A 19,363-nucleotide genomic window follows, 5' to 3' on the forward strand; every position below is an offset into this window, starting at 1 on the left:
TTTTTTTTTTTTTTTTTTCTGTCTTTTTTTTTTTTTTTTTTTTTTTCTAATGTGGAGAAATTCCAACCATGAGAGAGAAGAGACCCAAGAGTTAGAGGCAGTGCCCAGAGGGGCCTGGAAATCCTCTCTTGTCTCATTGCCCTAGCTGTTCCTCATCCTTTCACTGATAAGGGTGCCAGAGAGGCGCTTCCTCCAAAGTTGCTGGTTAGTGCTGGCAGTCATATACCTCCTTTTACGGTTTGGTGGCAGACAGTATAAAGTCGTTTTGGCTCTTAGTTCGCCATGAAGTCATCTTTTTTGTCTGATTTGGACAAAAGAAAAGTTTCATTGAATTTTGATTGGAGTTAGTTCAGTTCCCCAGTGTTTACCAGGCAGTGTCATAGAATCTGGAGATAAAGTGAAGCAGACACTAGACTGAAGAATGTTTACTGTGCGTTCCGGAAAACAGACTGAGCCACTCAGATGCCCCATATTTTAATAAATGAATATCATGGGACGATGTTATGAATGAGGATTACTATATAGATTTGACAGAGTCCCAGTTTTATAATTTTTAAATTTTTATTACAAAATTTTTTTTAAATGTTTATTTATTTTTGAAAGAAAGACAGAGCGTGAGCAGGGGAGGGTCAGAGAGAGAGGGAAACACAGAATCGGAAGCAGGCTCCAGGCTCTGAGCTGTCAGCACAGAGCCCGACGTGGGCTCGAACTCACGAACCATGAGATTGTGACCTGAGCCGAGGTTGGACACTCAACCGACTGAGTGACCCAGGCACCCCTACATTTTTCTTATCTTTATTATTTTTGTATTAAATTTTTTTTAAATGTTTATTTATTTTGGGGGAGAGAGAGAGACAGAGCGTGAGTGGTGGAGGGGGCAGAGAGAGAGGGAGACACAGAATCCAAAGCAGGTTCCGGGCTCTGAGCTGTCAGCATAGAGCCTGATGCAGGGCTCGAACTCACGAACCGTGAGACCGTGACCTGAGCTGAAGTCAGACGTCCAACCCACTGAGCCACCCAGGTGCCCAAATCCTTATTATTTGTAAAAGTAAGCTCTACAGCATGGGGTTGAACTCACAACCCCTAGGTCAAGAGTCACCTTCTCTACTGACTGAGCCAGCCAGGTTCCTGGAGTCCTGGTTTTTGTTTTTGTTTTTATAAGTTTATTCATTTATTATTTCTGAGAGAGAGAGAGAGAGCGGGGGCTGGGGGGAGCGAGGTCAGAGAGAGAGGGAGACACAGAATCCAGAAGCAGGCCACAGAAGGCCACAGAAGCAGGCCACAGGGTCTGAGCTGTCAGCACAGAGCTCGACACGGGGCTTGAACTCACAAACCGTGAGATCATGACATGAGCCAAAGCTGGATGCTTAACCGACTGAGCCCTCCAGGCGCCCCCGGAGTCCTAGTTTTAAGGTAACATATTTCAGTATTGGCTCTAAAGTTTTACGGAGGTGGTCATGTGAGCAGTAGCAGTGTCTTGAAATGTTGGCAAGTATTATTCCAGCAGATTCACCAGAATGTGAATCAATTACCATGTATCAGCCTCTCCTCTGAACTTAAACTTTCCACCCTCTTTCAAAAAAATTATCATGTATCAGATAATTGGAGTATGCTTGCAGGCTAAAATTACCATTGCAATCAATTCCCATGCCTAGAGGCATAAACAGATTATCAGCCAGGGAATTGGGAAGAAATCCCATATTCCTTTTTGAACCTGAGAGCCTGCTTTTGCTAAGTCACTGTAGTTTTAGCTTTGCTACCTGTTGCAAAATACTACATTAAAAGCGCCATTTTCCCTTGTACTTTTTTTTTTAAGTCCTTATCTTTCTATTCTTTTAATGATGCGTACCAAAACATTTGCAGATGAGCGATGTAATATCTAGAATTTCCTTTAGAGTAATCTAGGGATGGGGATGTGAGTTGCGCACAGATGAAACCAGGCTAGGCACGTGTTGGTCAGAGTCAGGTGATGAGTTTGTGGAGGGTTATGCCATTCTCTACGTTGGTACAGGTTCGAAATTCTTGGTAGTAAAGTTTCTAAAAACACCGTTTTCCGTTAGCAGTTTCCAGGCTGGTTTTCCTATGACCTTTTTTTTTTTTTTTTAATGTTTGTTTATGTTGGCGGGGGGAAGGGCAGAGAGAGAGAGGGAGACAGAGGACCCAAAGCCGGCTCTGCGCTGACAGCAGAGAGCCCCATGGGGGGCTCAAACTCATGAACCAAACCATGAGATCATGACCTGAGTTGAAGTCGGACGCTCAACCGACTGAGCCACCCAGGCGCCCCTTAGGGCCATTTTAGTGTCTGAAAGGCAAGCCTGGATGTTGATCCATGTTGCCATGTTATAATATAATTGGTAAGTGCCCTGAGATGATAACCTGGTTGATTACACAGATGGACCACACTCAAGCACGATGCCCTCTGCTTCTTCCCGGGAGGGACGGAGGAGCAGCGGGTGAGAGCATCCTGGAGCCCCGCTGTCTGGCTTTGATCCCTATTCTGCCCACTTTCTAGCTGGGAGGCCTCAGGCCCTGGGAATCGTGCTTCCTTCCCTGTTGAAGGAAGGGGCGAATGGTAATATCTGCTTCGTGGGGCTGTTGTAAGGATTAAATGGGTAGCTCGTAGGAGGTGCTCCCTAAAGGTTGCTGTGATCCCTCCTAGAACATGAACGATTGGATGCCCATCGCCAAGGAGTATGACCCGCTTAAAGCTGGCAGCATTGACGGCACCGATGAAGACCCACACGATCGCGCTATCTGGAGGGCAATGTTGGCACGATACACCCCCAACAAAGGCGTCACGGGAGACCCCCTCCTCACCCTGTTCGTGGCGAGACTAAACCTGCAGACCAAAGAGGAGAAGTTAAAGGAAGTATTTTCTCGCTACGGGGACATCCGGCGGCTTCGGCTGGTGAGGGACTTGGTCACGGGCTTTTCGAAAGGCTATGCCTTCATCGAATACAAAGAGGAGCGTTCTCTGATCAAAGCTTACCGAGATGCAGACGGCCTGGTTATTGACCAGCACGAGATATTCGTGGACTACGAACTGGAAAGGACCCTCAAAGGGTGGATCCCTCGGCGCCTTGGAGGAGGTCTGGGGGGGAAAAAGGAATCCGGGCAGCTGAGATTTGGGGGGCGGGATCGACCTTTTCGGAAACCCATTAATTTGCCAGTTGTTAAAAACGACCAGTACAGAGAGGTAAAAAGGGAAAAACGGGAGCGATCTCGGTCGCGAGAGAGACACTGGGACTCTCGGACGAGGGACCGAGACCATGACCGAGGCAGGGAGAAGAGATGGCAGGAGAGAGAGGCAACCAGGGTGTGGCCAGAAAGTGACTGGGAGAGAGAGAGGGACTTCAGAGATGACAGAGCCAAGGGGAGGGAGAAGAGGGACCGAAGTAAGTAGAGGCTCACCAGCACCACCAGAGCCCAAACAAAGACACCGCGGAGGCACAGAGAGATGCGTGGCTTTTATACAAAGTGTACGTCCAGTGCTTGAATAAAACTTGCTGGTGGTGATGGGGTCTGGAGTTGAGTTTTCTTTCCAGTCTAGAACCCAGGTTTAAGCTGAACACGCTGATAATTACGGGGTTTCTCCTCTTCACCTTGTAGTTCTAAGGACCCATTACATTTATTACAGTCGTGTCCTCACCGGCAGCCATACAGAAGGGCACGTGTACGGAGCCACCACTCTGGTTTAATTTGGCAGTAGAGAACTTGTTTTGCGATTCTCCTTTTCTCCTGTCTACTGGAATTGACCGTTTTGAGGGGTTGGCGAAAAAGAAGTGACGACCGAAAATCCTTTGCATCACTCTGACTCCTGGGAACCCGAATCTGGCTAGATTGTTGGGAAAGTGGTATCTTTCCCATCTGTATGTCTATAGCGTACAGGCCTGCCGAACTGAAATAAAAATGGGATAGAAAAGTGAATTCAGGGAGAACGTCCAGACCTTCGTACCAAAGCCAGTGTGAGCAGTGGTCTAGGTCAGCAATCAGCTACCCTTGAACAAATAGAACTCCATTCTTGAGCCAAATGCTGACTGCCTTTTTTTCCTGTTTTTTGGCAGGGAGGCTGGTATTTAAAGTGAAAAACCAAAGTTGCAGGGCTATGGGGTTCTGGTTTATGGCAGCCTTCCAGCCCTTTGAAAAGATGAAGCTCCAAAGAGAGTGAAATGAAAATGAGGAAAAGCCAGTGAAAGGTTTCTGTCTGGTTCTGATGGACTGATTTGTCTTCTCCCTCTTGGACACCTGGCCTCCCATTTGTAGGAGGGCTGCATAGATCATATCAACTATAACTTCTTCTGAGGGCTTTGAGTACCAGGCTGTTCACGTGGTTTTAAAAAAAGTGACACTTAATGTTTCTGTTTTAGCAATGGCTGTATCTTTGCAAGTTCAGGGTCTTAAAACTCAGGATGTTTCATGCAAAGCAAACAATTTAGTATCGAGACTCAACACATTCACGACTAGGTTTTTGCTTTACGAGTATGAATCTCTTTGTTATGTAGGGAACCTGCCCTATCTTAAAACTGCTGTTAGCTGTTAGAACAGTTTTATTTATATATTTTTTTAATGTTTTTTTTTTTTTTTTTTAATGTATGTTTATTCTTGAGACAGAGACAGAACGTGAACAGGGGAGGCACAGAGAGAGAGAGGGAGACACAGAATCCAAAACCGGCTCCAGGCTCTGAGATGTCAGCACAGAGCCCGACGTGGGGCTCGAACTCACGGACCATGAGATCATGACCTGAACCGAAGTCGGACGTTTAGCCGACTGAGCCACCCAGGTGCCCCAAGAACAGTTTTAGAAAAATAGGCTCTTTCCTTTGTAAATTTCCAGTGCAGAATCTTACCACGTCCCCCACGTCTCAGAAAACAGCCGTTCAGGAACACCCTTCTGATTTCAAACAGGTTGTACAAAGGTCTCCCTATTACAGCACCAGAAGTGCATTATGGGCTTGAGCTGGTAGGTATTTCAGCTAAACGAGCACTCCGCCCTGGGGGTGTGTTGTGAGACAGCACTGGAAGAAAGAGATCCAGTCGTGGTGCTTACATTGTCCAAGCCAGCGGCTGTCAACCCTGGGTCCCAGAACATGGATGGATTAGACCCCTCAGACCGCATCCTTGACATTGAGGCTTCATCTTGTATGGGCCCTGGTAACTAAACAAAACAAAAAAATTGGTAGAGCCCCCACAGCAGAGACCTTAGCAGTAGCTACACAACAAAGGCATACATCTTCTCACCTAGCAATTTTTCTAGTTTATTCTGCAGACTGACGCATGGGTGTGAAAGTGTGCAGTGCTAAAGGAAGCTCCCTGTCCATCCGTGGGGTCTGGACAAACATGAAAAATGACACATCGATGTGGCAGACGGGTCCTCCATTTCGCACTATTACATCTGGTGCTGAAAGAGTCTTTGTTGTGGGGCACTGTCCCGGGCATTGCAGGATGTTGAGCACCATCCCTGGAACCTACCCACTGGATGCCAGTAGTAGTTGTGACAACCAAAACACCAAAATGTCTCCAGACGTTGCCAAACGTCGCTGGGGGGCGTTGAAACCCACTATCTTACGTACTGATGTGGAATCATTTCCAGGGTATTCTAAGAAAAGGAAGGTACAGCATAGCACATATATAGTATGCTGCCATTTATGTAAAAAAAAAAAAAAAAAGAAAAAATATATTTTGTTACATAACTGCATGTATATTTATAAACCCTTTCAGGAAAGACACCCAAGAAACTGGCAACACTGGTTGCTCCTGGGGAAAGGGCAACCAAAGGTGGCCAGGGAAAGGGAGATTCCTCAATACACCTGCTTTTATACTCTGAGAATAAACTAGCGTCAGTTTTGAGAACCACTGCGCAAAAGCAACGTTATCTTGTCTGATCATTATTTTCAGCATTGTGGAAACATTGTCCCCGTGAACTCTGCAAACCAACTGATGGTTTCTCAGCAAACCAGGGGAGAAGGTGTAGAACGTGGACCCGTCAGATGTACTTGAGCGCTCTGTTAGCACACGCTGCCTCTCTCAATCTGTCAGCACCCAGCCTGTGCCCTGGGTCCTCTGTGGGTAGAGAGAAAGTGCTATTTGGGCAAAACCCCAACTCAGCAGATGCAGGCTTCTGGCTCTCCGTCTGCCACCACAGCCCCATGAGTCAGCCAGACGTGTAGTCCCCAAACCACCTCTCCACCCACTGCCCTCACCCTGGCACTGGCAGGTCTACTCCCCACCCCCATCCTGCACCCCCTAGGCTCCCCAACCCCATTCCATATCTGCTCTGGGACACTTGTCTTCTTTATAGGGGACTGTGTTTAATGGATTGAAGGCTAAAAGAAAAAAAGGGTGGGGGGGAACAAACGAGAAATGAGAAAGGCTGCAATGTCTCATCCTTAGCAACTTTGTTTGGTTAGCACTGCATAACTCAGCCGATTCCAAGGCACTCGCTACATGCTCTAGGCAGTATCCGTAACAAGGTGCAAAAGAGAACCACCAGCTCTTGCAAAGTTGTGTCCAGTTTCTGGGTGGGAGGACGGTGGTCCTTAGCTTCTGTTGCTTTGCATCTAAGTGGGGCCAGCCCGTCTGGTGACTTTGGAGGCCCGGTTTATCTAATGGATGCATCCTACGTATTATGCTACCACCGCTGACAATTCCATGAATGAGCTAATGAATACCACTTCCCTGCCTCCCACTTAAGTATGACAAACAGGTGAACAAAACCTCTACACACAGAATTTCATACAAAGCAAGTCAAACAGCAATTATAGTGGCATGTGATGTATTTGGCTTAAAGAAGCTTGTGTTACTGAAGTTAATGCAAAAGTCTGGCCTCTGCTCATGGTTATTATTAAATATATATGCTAAGAGATCGGTCATCTATTATAAACGGTGATAGCCCTGGGTATAAATAAACATTTCTTTAGAGTTTGGCATCAGTTTTTCAGTGTGCTTCCTCAAAGGAGACAGTCTGTTTGAGGGATCAGTCTTGAGGGTGCATCTGAACCGAGAGGTGTGCAAGGCAGTGACCCCTGCCAGGTTCCACTGCAGGTGCTGGCGGTGGACAGTTCAGGTCCAAAGGCAGAGGTGGGCTGCGGTCACAGGTGCTGCAGGGCTTCCTGTCCTTGCTCCGTGTAACCGTCATCACGGTGGGAGTTGACCCACTGGCCGAAGGACTCCTGGATGTGCACGTTTCTCTGTGTGTTGGCCAGACGCTTCTTATCTCGGGAGAAGAAGCTAAACCTTTCGAAAGGGAAAGAGAGAAATGAGAGCCCGCCTTCGCTGTGCACGGTAGCGTTTTTGCAATGCCAGGACACACAGCAGCAGACGTGGAAGGAAGCAGATCAATCCAAGGTGTGAAAGGAGAGGTGGGGGTGCGGGTCAAAGTTATGTGAGAAAGCAGCAGGGGATTCTGCATGTCATTGTCACCGCACCTTGGAGGTGACACAGTGTGAACGGGGCGTATGCAACTACTGATGTGTGATGTATCTCATCTCTTACTTAAGCACTGCTGAGGGTCTGTTCTCATTATCAGCGGACATAAAAAACAAAACAAAAAAAAAACCGACTAGAAACACACGTCTGGAGTCTCTTTACCCTAACGATGCAGAGAAAGTAATGACTGAGAGCCACCTAGAATTTAAGATGATTCTGACATAAAGAGACAAATGTTTTTCCTTTAGGTAGTTATGTAACGTGAATCGGGAAACTACAAAAAGAGCACATCAGGGCCCAGATTTCCTGGATATTACTGCTAGAGAGGAGTCGGGAGTAGTTATTTTAGAAGAACAAGACAACCAAAAACAAGTAACGGTGCACACAGTTCTGTGATTAAACGCTGTGAAAACCGTCTGCAAATGAGAAAAACCGTCTGCAAATGAGACTGGGGAAAACGTCGGGGGAAACTGACTTAAGGGCGAAAGCCTTTAGACCTTCGCACAGTGACTTGCTGACTGGCAGTGGCCGATGTAGACCAAGGGGTCTTTTTAAAACAGCTGTGACTGCTGATCACTGATCAGAGTGAACCATCTGATGCCTAAAAGACGAAGGCAGAAATTACAGGCAAAAAGCTTATACACTGGCCCGTTGATTTTTTAAAATTTTATTTCAAGTAGGCTCCACACCCAACATGGGGCTCGCTCTCACGACCCTGAGATTAAGAGTCGCACGCTCCACAGACTGAGCCAGCCAGGCGCCCCGGAACTGGCCCATTTAAAAGGAGGTCTGCCTTACTTCCACCTCCACAAAGACCAGGACCCTCAAGTAAACCTGAGGTGGCCCACCTTGAATTTCTCCCAAAAACCTTGGCTAACTTGCCCTTCGATACTCGTACTTTCTAATGAGATTCATTCTTCTCTCACCAAGTTCTGCTACTCTTCAATTTTGGTTCCTGAACTTGGTGAGAGAGATAATAGCTATGTTATGTTTCCCAGGGGCAGGAATAGGAATGCACCGCTGAGAAACTGAAGCTTCAAATCAACTATTTTTAGTTCCTCTGTCTGTTCACCTATTAGCTCCCCCCTACTCCCACCCCCCCCCCCCCGGCTTGTAAGTGCTGTGGCCTATGGAGTTCAGTTTTAATCACATCTGGGCAAACATGATTTTATTATTCTGTGATTACTGGACCCTACGGTCACCTCCTACCGGGAATAAACTGGTCTTTCACTGTAAAGCTGGGGCAAGCCAAGTGTATCTGGAGAAATTCTCCCTACCAGCTAAAGGCTCTTTTCTCTACAACAGACATGCGTCCTGGCACACAAAGGCACAATTTTCATACCGGGTTATTTGCGAGCTCTCTCCATAGTGTGATCAGGGCAATCAGCTGGCCAAAAATACAGCAACACATCACTGCCACATGTCACCTCTACCTGACTCACGCAGGAAAGCCACATGCCGCTTCCTGTCCAAGGGGACCCAGAGAGACACAAAGCGTTGGTCCCCTCCTCACGGGATCAAATGGCTTTCTGACGATGGCTCGGCGAAACAAAGCGGTTTAGAAAGCTAGGGCGTGAAGGTCGAACACGGCATTAGTGTCACTCGGGGGTTGGGGGGGTGGTGGTCACTGTGGGCGTTGATTACTGACCCGTCACTTAAAGGACCTTCTTTACTGGATCACGGACAAGGTGATTTTTAGAACGGAAACGAGAAAAGACAAAAAGAATTATCGGTGACAGAGCCGAGAATTCCGCAGCTGCCCTCGTGCAGATCGAGACTCACGGGCACAGGTCTGAAATCACATTCCACACACACGCGCGGGTGGGGGCCATGCAGCTGGAGTGGCCAAGGAAGACAGGCCGGCCTTGGCAGAGCCTCAGCACACATTCCAAAGGCACAGCTCAGAACGCAAGCAGAAACACACACAGTGCCTACAAGGGAAACGAGTCGTCGGACAGGTTGCAGGGTGGGGTCATCTATTATCAGTCCCGCTGCTACCATGGGCATTATGGCTGTAAAGATCCTGGTTAGGAAAGTACAGATAGACACAGAGAAGATAAAAACAGAGGAGGCATGAAAAACAAACACATTCCACGCACAGACCGGCTGAAGGGTTTGCTTATAGTAGGCGTTACGGATGGAACTGTGTCCCCCCCCCCCCCAAAAACTCATGGTGAAGTGCTCCCATGACCTCGGAAAGCGACCTTATTTGGAGGAGGCAACAAGAGAAAGTTCTACTAGAGAAGAGTGGATCTTTTTTTTCCTTTTTTTTTTTTTTTAATGTTTATTTTTGAGAGGCGGCACGAGCAGGGGAGGGGCAGAGAGGGAGACGCAGAATCCGAAGCGGCTCCAGGGTCCGAGCTGGCGGCACAGAGCCCAACGCGGGGCTCAGACTCAAGAACCGAGGGATCGTGACCCGAGCCGAAGTCGGACGCTCAACCACCTGAGCCACCCAGGCGCCCCGAGAAGAGCAGATCTTTATAAAAGGGGGAAATCTGGAGACACACACACACACACACACACACACACACACACAGGGGGGCCGTTCCGTGAAGATGAAGGCAGAGATCCAGGTGATGCCTCCACGTGCCAGCAAAGGCCAAAGATCGCCAGCAAACCCCTGAAGCTAGGAGAGGCACAGAACATTCTCTCTCGGTCCTCAGGGGGAACGGGCCCTGGCCACCCCTGGCTCCGGGACTCCCAGCCTCCAGGAGAGTGAGCCAAGACATTTCTGTCGCTGAAGGCTCCCAGTTGGCGGCTCTTTATTAAGGCAGCCCTAGCAAAGTCACGCAGCACCACCGAGGGAAGACAGGGTCGGCCTCGGGGCTGAAAGGCAGGCCCGGGTTTGGGAAAGAAGGAGTCAAAACCCGCTGTAGCTTAGTGGGGACACCCTCGGTGTCTTCCAGCAAATCTCCCCCACTACCATGCACCGCAGGCCCGGTGCCCCGAAGAAGGCAGCCGGCGCGAGGGGGGGGGGGGGGTGTCCAGGAGAGAAGACGAGTGGGCGGAGCAAGAGGACCGAGGCAGAGCACGTGCACGGGCCACCCCCGCTGCTAAGTCAGAGCTGACACCGAGTTCTTGTCCGTCCCTGGTCTTGGCAAGGAAAACGAAGAAGAAACGACACTCAAGTCAGAATCAGAGCTTATTCTGAACAATTTTGATTTTTTTTTTTTAGATGCGGGCGGGGAAAAGATAGAATGTGAGTGTCTAGTGAGGTTTGGGATTATCTGTGTTTGGATTCACCTCTGATACACTTCAAAAGGCAGCTGGGAGTTGGCATCCTGGCAGAACCACGTGGATGTCTTCTCACGGCGATGAGAAAAGGGGGCACCTTTTGTCATCTGAACGTGCCCAATCCCCAGAGGCTGGGCTGTCCGGCACTGTTGGCTTTCCAGGGGCTCGACCTCTGCCAGGACCCCTCTTGGCATAACAGGGAGCCCCCAAAGACACAGTCACTGTGGAGGATGGCCCCAGATGCAGGGTGAGATGTATGCCCGCCTGGAAATGCTGGGCTTCATTTGGGGTCCCATCAGGGGTCAGACTGGTGCACAGGGGACTCGGGACACCTGGAAGGTTCCAGTAAAGTAACTATATGCTTCACTGAATGGACAGCCCCCTTCCTTCCCAGAAGCCTCCCTGTCCTCTGGAGGGACAGCCACTTCCTGGGAAAAGACTGGCTTGGGCATCTGGGTGGCTCAGTAAGTTAAGTGTCTGACTTACGCTCAGGTCATGATCTCATGGTTCGTGGGTTCGAGCCCCGCGTCGGGCTCTGTGCTGACCGCCTGGAGCCTGGAGCCTGCTTCGGATTCTGTGTCTCCCGCTCTCTCTGCCCCTCCCCTGCTTGTGCTCTGTCTCTCTCTCTCTCTCTCAAAAATAAATAAGCATTAAAAAAAAAAAGACTGGCTTTTTTTGGTCAAAAGTTTATGTCTGAATATGGTGTGGCTGGCTTTACCTTCTCCCCCCCCCACTGATTATTTCTGGAAGATGCAAACCAAATGCAGTTCTAACAGTGGCATTTCAGGCAGTGCAATGGGCGGCTGTGAGGAAGCTATTTCTGGGCTGAAGCAAGGAGGCTGGTGGGTAGGAGGACAGGGACCAGTGTCTGATACTTGGGTGGCTGCCTCCTCTGAGGCCAACCTCTCGGGCGCATAGGAACCGTTGCCTGCGCCCTGCCTCCCTGGCCGGAGCCTCCGCCCCTGCTCAGCAGACAGCTGGGTGCTGTGTGTACCTCTGTAACGGAGAGACAGAGGCCACACAAAGGGGGCGCTGGTGCCTGGTGGCCGCTGGGGACAAGACTGGAGTCACTCAGAGCTCCCTCGTGACCTTCCCAGGCAGTGCCAACCTGGACTCTCCGGCCGGCAGCTGCTCAGTCACAAGCTTTTCTTGGACCGTCTTCTGGGCACAGTTTTAACTGGTGACAGGAGTTTCTGGTTCCCTTCGCCGGTTCAGCCCAGAAACGTAGACGCTGACGTCCCTGGCTTGTGGTGCACTTGGGACAGAAGGGACTGGGCAGTCGGCCCACAGCTGGTGACTCAGGAATGGGGCAAGGAAACGGGCGGTGGGAGGTACACAGAAGGCACGGTTCAAACCCCACCTCTGACCCTTCCCAATGGTACGAACTAAATGAAGTCAGTGGGCTTCTCTGGGCCCAATACTCATCTGAGAAGTGGGGCTAAGTCTCCCAGCTCTGAGTCTCTGACCAGGGGGAAGATACCTCAGTGTAGGTGCTCTAAGCTGATGGAGCCCCTCCAGACCTCCAGGGTAGGTACTGCTCACACACTGGTGGGTGGAAAAAAACGGTCAAGGGCATGAGGTTGAGCTAGGAAGCAGCCAGGTCCTGTACTAAAGAGGCTGTGTGATTCGTATTCCACAAAAGCAAGGACCGAGGGACAAGTGGACCCCGATGGGTGCCAGAGGTGTGAGGGATGGGAAGGGAGGCGGGCATGAAACCATGTTAAGAGCCCCATTCCCTGCCCCAGCCCCAGGAAAGATTCGTCCCGGCCCCTGGCTCTGGGCTCACAGGCCACACTGACAGTTCTCAGTCAGCAGCCGAGGTGGACAAAGGCGACCAGTGTCCTGCCTGGGCTGGTCAAAAGCCTTTTGTGCCAGTCTGATCTTCTAGTCATCCCCTAGAAGGCCGGGGTGGCCATGGGACTGGCCACCTGCACCCTGTGGACGGGGGGGATTCTGATTTCTCTCTCCCCCTCTGTGTGTTTCTCGCTCTCTGGCTCCCCAATTCCAGCGGCTTCTCTTCCCAGTCTCGGAGCCCCAGGTTTTGCTGAGCAGACAGAGGCCACAGTGAAGGGGAGAAGGGCCCAGAGTCCTTGGTAGAACAGTCTGGAAAAAAGGATTAGACACCACAGCCTATTCAGGTGTGGGTAGAGGGACCAGTGGGAAGAAGACTGTTGGCTAATTCTGATAACTCGTCTCTGCATTTTATCCAGTTTGGGATTTGCAAAAGCCCCTCATAATTGTCTGCTTGCGAGTAAAGGGGGGCTGGAGCAGAAAACTCTAAAACCGAGGACAGCCCCGCTTGGAGGGCAGGCTTACAGCTGCGTACATCCTAGGGTTACGGCGCTAGAGGCGTTAAAAGATTTGTTTTTAGTTTATTTTGAGAGAGAGACAGAGAGAGTGAGTGGGGGAGGGGCAGAGAGAGGGGGGGGGGAGAGAGAATCCCAAGCAGGCTCCGCACCGTCAGCACGGGCTCGAACTCACGAACCGTGAGATCGTGACCTGAGCTGAAACCAAGAGTCAGACGCGTAACCAACTGAGCCACCCAGGCGCCCCTAAGAGGGTCTGATTTTTAAAGACCTGGCAATGAATCGCTGAAGGAAGCATAGGCCTGGTCTCTCGGTCCTGCCCCTCCTCAGCCCAGGGGCGGATTATGTGGGCTCATGAACTTTGTCTCAGCTTCCCCAGGTCTTAACCCGAAGTTGTAGCTACTGAAGCACAAGGTCAATGATGCTCATTGCTACACGTGTGTGTGGGGCTGGCAGATGGCTCAGAGTTCAACAAAAGTCAATCCCATCCCTTAGCGCTGGATGAGAAACGCTAACCAAGGGTGAGAGTCTCCCTGGGTACTGAGTACATCATAAGACTTCAGACTGGAGGACCCTCACCCCCATGATAAGGCCACAACGGACACCCAATCCTTCTGTCCGCCCAGCCCTGTGAGCCCCCTGGGACCCGTCCTCCCCCCTACTTCCAGTCCATCTGAACCAGACCAAGTTTGAGCCATCCCAGCCTCAGGCCTGTGGAGGAGACCCAACCCGGCTGATGGATATACTGTCCTGTGATTGGCTTAGAGGCCATGTGAGCCGGTCTGAGCCAATGAGACTTGATTCCGTGACTCCTGTGGAAGATTCTCTTCCCACTGGAGTCTCAGACAGAAGAAAGCAGAAGGCTGAGCTGATGTCTGCCATGTTGCCACCCTGAGGGACAGTGTGTTCAGGAAAACAGCCAGAGGTGGAGGGAATGAGGCAAAGCCCTGATGACAAGGCCTGGATCCAGCTGAGCCTGAAGCCAGTCTGACCTGGGAATTTTTGGTCCCTTCGCTCCCAGTCTTTCTTCAGTTACTTTGAGTTGAGTTTCAATTGCCAATGTTATTACTAATTAATACATGGCCAAACAGTGCTGGGACTCAGAGGATGCCTTTCTGGTTACAAGTTCCACCCTTCAGTAAGTATTTACGGCTAACCAGAACTGGGGACTGCACACAGGGATTGAGGGCCAAGCAAATAAGCAACGTGAGGCTGGCGAGAGGGGCTTGGGAAGGAGCCACGCGTTCACGCACATGCTCCAGAGGGCGGCCGGCCTTTTCCAAGAGCAGTCACAAGGCTGCACGTGTCCTGGTTTCCCCTCCCGGCCACCAATGCTGAGCGTTCAGTCGCTTCACAGGGTGAGGGCTAGCCGAGGATTTCCTAACGTAACTGGCTTTGTAAAGGGTGAGGTCCCTGAGTGACACCCCAGTGCCCCTCCCCACACACTCCCAGTGGCTCTTCCGACTCTTGCCACCTCCTTTCACAAAGCTTCTGCCAGAGTTTGGGAGAAAGAGAGGAAGAGGGTAGAGCCAGAAGGCCCGGAGGGAGGAAGACCCTCTCGGGAGAGACATCAAGGCTACAAGACAACAGCGTGAGCACGCGCACCCTGCAAATAGTTCGAAACGTGGGCTCTGGGGCCAGGCTGCCCAGGTTTGAACCCTGGCTCTGCGTCTTAACAACTGAACGTCCTTAGGCAGCTGCCTTAGCTTCTTTAACTGTAAAACGGGAATGACAGTGTCTCTACCTCCCAGGGGTACGGTGGGGACTGGATGAGATCATCTATCTGCAGGAAAAGAACCTGGCACATAGTAGGCCCTTAGCAGACATTAGCCAACGAGACCAGAAGTTTTAACCCTCTACCTAAAGGGCTGCAGGTGTCAATGAACCTGAAACTGTATGTGTGGTTTTCCTCTGCCCTCAGGGAAAGGGTCTGCAAACTCTCGGAATCTCAAAGGAGTCTTTTGATGTAAAGAAACACTGAAGTAGTTTAAAGTCTGGTTGAGGGGCAAGGCTGAGTTTCTTTCTTGTGTGCTCCCCACAGCAAACAGGGCCTGACTGCCTGCATGTATTACGCAGCAGTGAATACTTAATGGAGAGACGGGGGTGGTGTGGGAGTCAGCACGGGAATGCACTGATCGAGCGGACCAGGGCCCAACCCTTCAGATGCTCGAATCTCTCCCACCAGTCTTATTTGCTGCCCAGTGACAGGCCCCCGCCGAAGCCCCGAGCCTTGGCTACAGGCCCCGCCCCCTTTCCACCCTCTCAGCCTTACCCAAACCTCTCTGCCCAGGGAGCCCCTGAAGGAACTCAGCATTCAGATACAGAGATGAACTCAGAGTCAAGGGACAGGCCCGGTGTGCTCCGAGGTTAGGCCTGTCTCAGCAGGAGATGGTTAGTGACAAGCCTGGCCCTGGAGCAGGTGCCCAGAAGTGAGAGGCTGTGTGAACCACCAGGTCAGCCGTGAGCGAGCAGCCCCACACTCAGGAAGCACATCACTTACAGTCGCTTGATCCCAGACTCCGGCTGGGGGGACATTCTCGGGTGGGCGACCGGTGGAGGTTGGGGTATTCGATTTTCCTCTTCTATTTCTTCACTGGAAGGAGTTGAGAGGTGTGAGATAAGACAGTCAAAAATTCTGTAAGAGCTGGAATATTCTAGAAGGGTATTGTCTGATGGTCTGGGAGGGCTTGTACTAGGAAGAGGGGGACCTAGGAAGATGGCCATAGTGGCCTGTGCCCCAACAGTCTCTTTGCCTGGGGGGCGTGGCCAGTGAAGAGAGAGGTCAGCCCTGGAGGCAATGCCTATGGTCTCTTTGGCCCAGCTGGTCAAATGTGAAGAATTTCAGGAAACGAACCCACATCTCAGAAACGCAATCTTCAGTTTCCTCTGAAGAATCTTGCCACACAGAACCTGTCCTTGCCAAATGCTATCTTCATACCTTTGTGGCTTCTTCCATCTCAACATCTCCCACACCTGACTAGTACCCTATCCTTTAGGGAAGGGCCCAGTTCAAATGCCACCTCTGCCATGAAGTCTTCCTGGTTCCTACCCCATCCCTGAGAAGTAAACTCTCCCTTTGAACAGCCAGTGCACACAGCTTCAGTAAAACTTTCTTATGTGCCAGGCTTACAGTGGGTTTTCAATAAAAATACATGGCACTGTGTCTTCTGTGCCTCTCGTTTTCCCTACTGGAGCAGGGACCACATCTGGTGCATCTGTCCTTCCTTCTGGCTCTCCACTCAAGAAGTATTTGTTGCATACCGACTCTGTGCTAAGCTCTATCCTAAGTCTTGGGAACTTAGCCATGAACAAGACGAATGTGGTTTCTGGTCTCACGTTGTTACAGTCTGGTATGGAAACATACAATAAAACAAGCACATTAACGAACAGGATTTCAAAAAGACGGTGAAGGACTGTGAACTGAGTAAAGGGACAGTGACTGGGACAGGGCACTCCTTTGAAAGGGAGATAATGTGGAAGGAAGGCCTCTCTGAGGAGGTGACCTCTGACCTGAATCCTGAGTGACCAGCAGTCAACCATGGGAAGAGTCAAAGAGAATGTTTTCCCAGCTACAGGACCAGCATGTGCAAAGGTCCTGAGGTAGAAACAAATGTAGTACGTTTTGAGAAACCAATAGAGGGGTAGTGTGTATAAAGCTGAACCAGTATGTACAATCGAGGAACTGGATTTTAAATGTTATTTTAGTTTAACTCATTTAAACTTAAATAGCCACTCAGCTAGTGGCTTTCGTAGGAGACAGTGCCGCCCTAATATATGCAAGGAGGTCACTGGCCAAAAACCGAACGAACAAATACTTAGGCTGCACAGCTCTGCCATCTCTTATCTGCAAAATTCTAACATCCAAAAAGCTCTAAAAACAAAAATTCATTTTTTGGTCACTCATTTGGTGGCAACACCTGCAAAACTCTCATGAGGCCGATGACAGTGTTTATCCCATGTCGTATGAATATTCACATCTTGGCCACAAAAATATTAGCGTGTTTGATTTGGGGGGGGGGCTGCCGCAGGGCTCGCTGGTGGTGTGCGTGATGTATTCCTTTCTAACAGCTGGGAAGTGCTGAATCAGAAAACGCACCTGGGCCCAAGAGTCTCAGAAAGGGATCGTGAACTTGTGCGTTAGGTGCTTCCAGACAGGGTCCCCGGAACGGAGACAGATGCAGTTCTTGTCCTTCCCAGACTCCGCACAACCCCAGCAAGGAGCCAGCCCTGGAGCTCCCGGGGACGCTCACCTCTTATAGTACGCCAGCTCCTCCTGCAACAAAAACACCTTGGACTTGAGTTCGTTCCTCTCGTGCAGCACGTCCCGCAGCTCCTGCAGGGTGAAGCGGGGGCGGTTGGGGTCCTTGAGATCCAGGGCCATCTTCTCCGCCTCTGAGACACACTCCTCTCCGCCCGGCTCCGTCTGGAGGAGGCAGAGATGCTGCTAATGAATTCCTGGCGGCCACCAGCACCAGCACCCACCCCGCATCCTGCCGGAGCCCGAATCTCCCACCCTCCCGGGGCCTCGCAGCTTGCCAAGGGCGCTATTTTAAGAACTCGCAGGCGGCCTCTGCTCACGTTCTGTGCAGTCAGCATCGCGTTGGAGACGAAAGCCAGCGGCCACCTGTTCATTGTTCTCCTTCTCAGCAGCCAGCCCTGCCGTCCTGGTGCCTCCCCACCTGACTCAGGGGTTTATTACCAACACCACTAAAAGGTGTCCAAGGGGAAGAAACAGCACACCCCAAATGCTGCCGCCCCCATAGATCTGCTTTCCTTGTCCCATATTCTCTCCTCGTATTCTTACTAAGACCGTTGCTAAGAAGACCTTTGCTAATTTGGCCAAAGTTGTTAAAATCAGAGCTTATGCCCAGTTTTCTCTTCCCTTTTCATTTAACATTGAGTCGTACAGGTTTTCCCATTTGTTCCTGGACTTCTGGTCAAGCCCCGTCATCTCCAGTGGCTGAGGGATCGGAGGGAGCCCGGGGGAAGAGGCAGGTGACATCACAGCAGGTGTGCACGGGCGGGGCATTTCTCTTTCCACGCAGGTCCCTCAGATGGACCGGAGCGTGCTAAGTCACTGCTTCAGGCCAGACCCTAACCTCATCCTCCCTCCCATTCTCACAGCAAGAAGGTTTTTAAAACAAAACAAAACAAAACACAACACAACTGGTAAGAGACACTTACTATAAAACCGACCATTAAAAATACACTTCGGTGGCACTTAGTACATTCACGGTGTTGTGCAGTCAGCAGCTCTGTCTAGTTCCACAACATGTTCTTCACCCCAAAGGAAACTCCATACCCACTAGCCGTCACTTCCCAGCCCTCCTCCCCCCAGACCCTGGCGACCACTGTCTGCTTTCTGTGTCCGTGGATTTGCCCTTTCTGGACATTTCGAATAAATGGAATCAAACAGTATGTTTCCTTTTGTGTCTGGCTTCTTTCAGGTAGCGTCGTGTTTTCCAGGGTCATCCATGCTGTAGCAGGTCAGTGCTTCGTGCCTTTTCATGGCTGAATACTATTCCGCGTATGGATATGCCACGTTTTGTTTATCCTATTACCCACTGAAGGGCATTTCGGTTGTTTCTACCTTTAGGCTATTGTGAACAGTGCTGCCACAAACATCTGTGTACGAGGATTTGTCTGAACCCGTTTTCAATTCCTCCGGGGGGATACCTAGGGGAGGAGCTGCTGGGTCACACGGTCTCTCTCTGTTTAACTGTTTCCTACAGCAGCTGCCCCACTTTACGTTCCGTCAGCAGCGTAGGAGCGTTCCACAGTCTCCACATCCTCTCTAACAAGTGTTTTTCTCCTTTTTTTTTTGATAGCAAGGAAGGTTTTGCAAACTGCCTCCGAGTCAGCTGGCCAAATCTGCGGGGGTTTCTGACACCCTTGAACCGCCAATATCCCATCATCAACTAGAAGGAGTGGACAAAAGTTCAGGACCACAGCAGGGAAGCTCTGGAACAGGGGCAAGTGGGGTTGAAACAGACACACCACCCCCCTGCCCCAAATAAATCCCACAGAGGCATAGGAGGAAATGCATGCCGACCCAGACGATGACAGAAGGCCAGCAGGTTGAAGGACCCCAGGAGGCAGAGCTGAGATGCCTCCATCCTGGGACAGTCAGCACAGGCTGTTCTGGGAAAGGACACGTGAAAGGAGACACCACTCGGCAGGGCAGATCAAGTGACAGAGAGTCACCCAGCAGGCACAGGTCGGGGAAGCGGGTCTGACCAGGAGTCAGCGCGGAGCAGGGGAGGCACCTGGCTCCAGCAGAAGATGGAAATATGCCGTCCCCAAGCCCTCTGGGCAATGGAGCGGGGCCTCTTCCCACCCAACAAGTATGGACGACTTCACGTCCCAAGAAGGTTCTCTAGGTATCTGCTGATGCCACA

The 19,363-nt window shown here is 50.7% G+C and overlaps 2 protein-coding genes across 2 annotated transcripts in view; one reads left to right on the forward strand and one right to left on the reverse strand.

Moving 5' to 3' along the window:
• Positions 1 to 3,516, forward strand: part of SNRNP35 (small nuclear ribonucleoprotein U11/U12 subunit 35) — a 5,108-nt gene extending 1,592 nt beyond the window's left edge. Inside the window, exon 2 of the mRNA XM_040444025.1 lies at positions 2,660 to 3,516. Coding sequence (XP_040299959.1) covers positions 2,663 to 3,403 — 741 coding nt within the window. The 5' untranslated portion in view covers positions 2,660 to 2,662 and the 3' untranslated portion in view covers positions 3,404 to 3,516. The remainder of the gene's footprint in view (positions 1 to 2,659) is intronic.
• A 2,850-nt stretch (positions 3,517 to 6,366) lies between these two features.
• The window catches only part of RILPL1 (Rab interacting lysosomal protein like 1), a 31,518-nt gene continuing 18,521 nt past the window's right edge, over positions 6,367 to 19,363 (reverse strand). The window contains exons 5-8 of the mRNA XM_040444031.1: positions 17,216 to 17,388; positions 15,466 to 15,558; positions 9,074 to 9,097; positions 6,367 to 7,233 (exon numbers count right to left, since the gene is read on the reverse strand). Of these exons, the coding sequence (XP_040299965.1) occupies positions 7,089 to 7,233; positions 9,074 to 9,097; positions 15,466 to 15,558; positions 17,216 to 17,388 (435 nt within the window). The 3' untranslated portion in view covers positions 6,367 to 7,088. The remainder of the gene's footprint in view (positions 7,234 to 9,073; positions 9,098 to 15,465; positions 15,559 to 17,215; positions 17,389 to 19,363) is intronic.

Source organism: Herpailurus yagouaroundi, unplaced genomic scaffold (genome assembly GCF_014898765.1).
Source record: "Herpailurus yagouaroundi ecotype Mexico unplaced genomic scaffold, PumYag 191, whole genome shotgun sequence".
In the NCBI taxonomy this organism is placed as follows: Eukaryota; Metazoa; Chordata; class Mammalia; order Carnivora; family Felidae; genus Herpailurus; species Herpailurus yagouaroundi.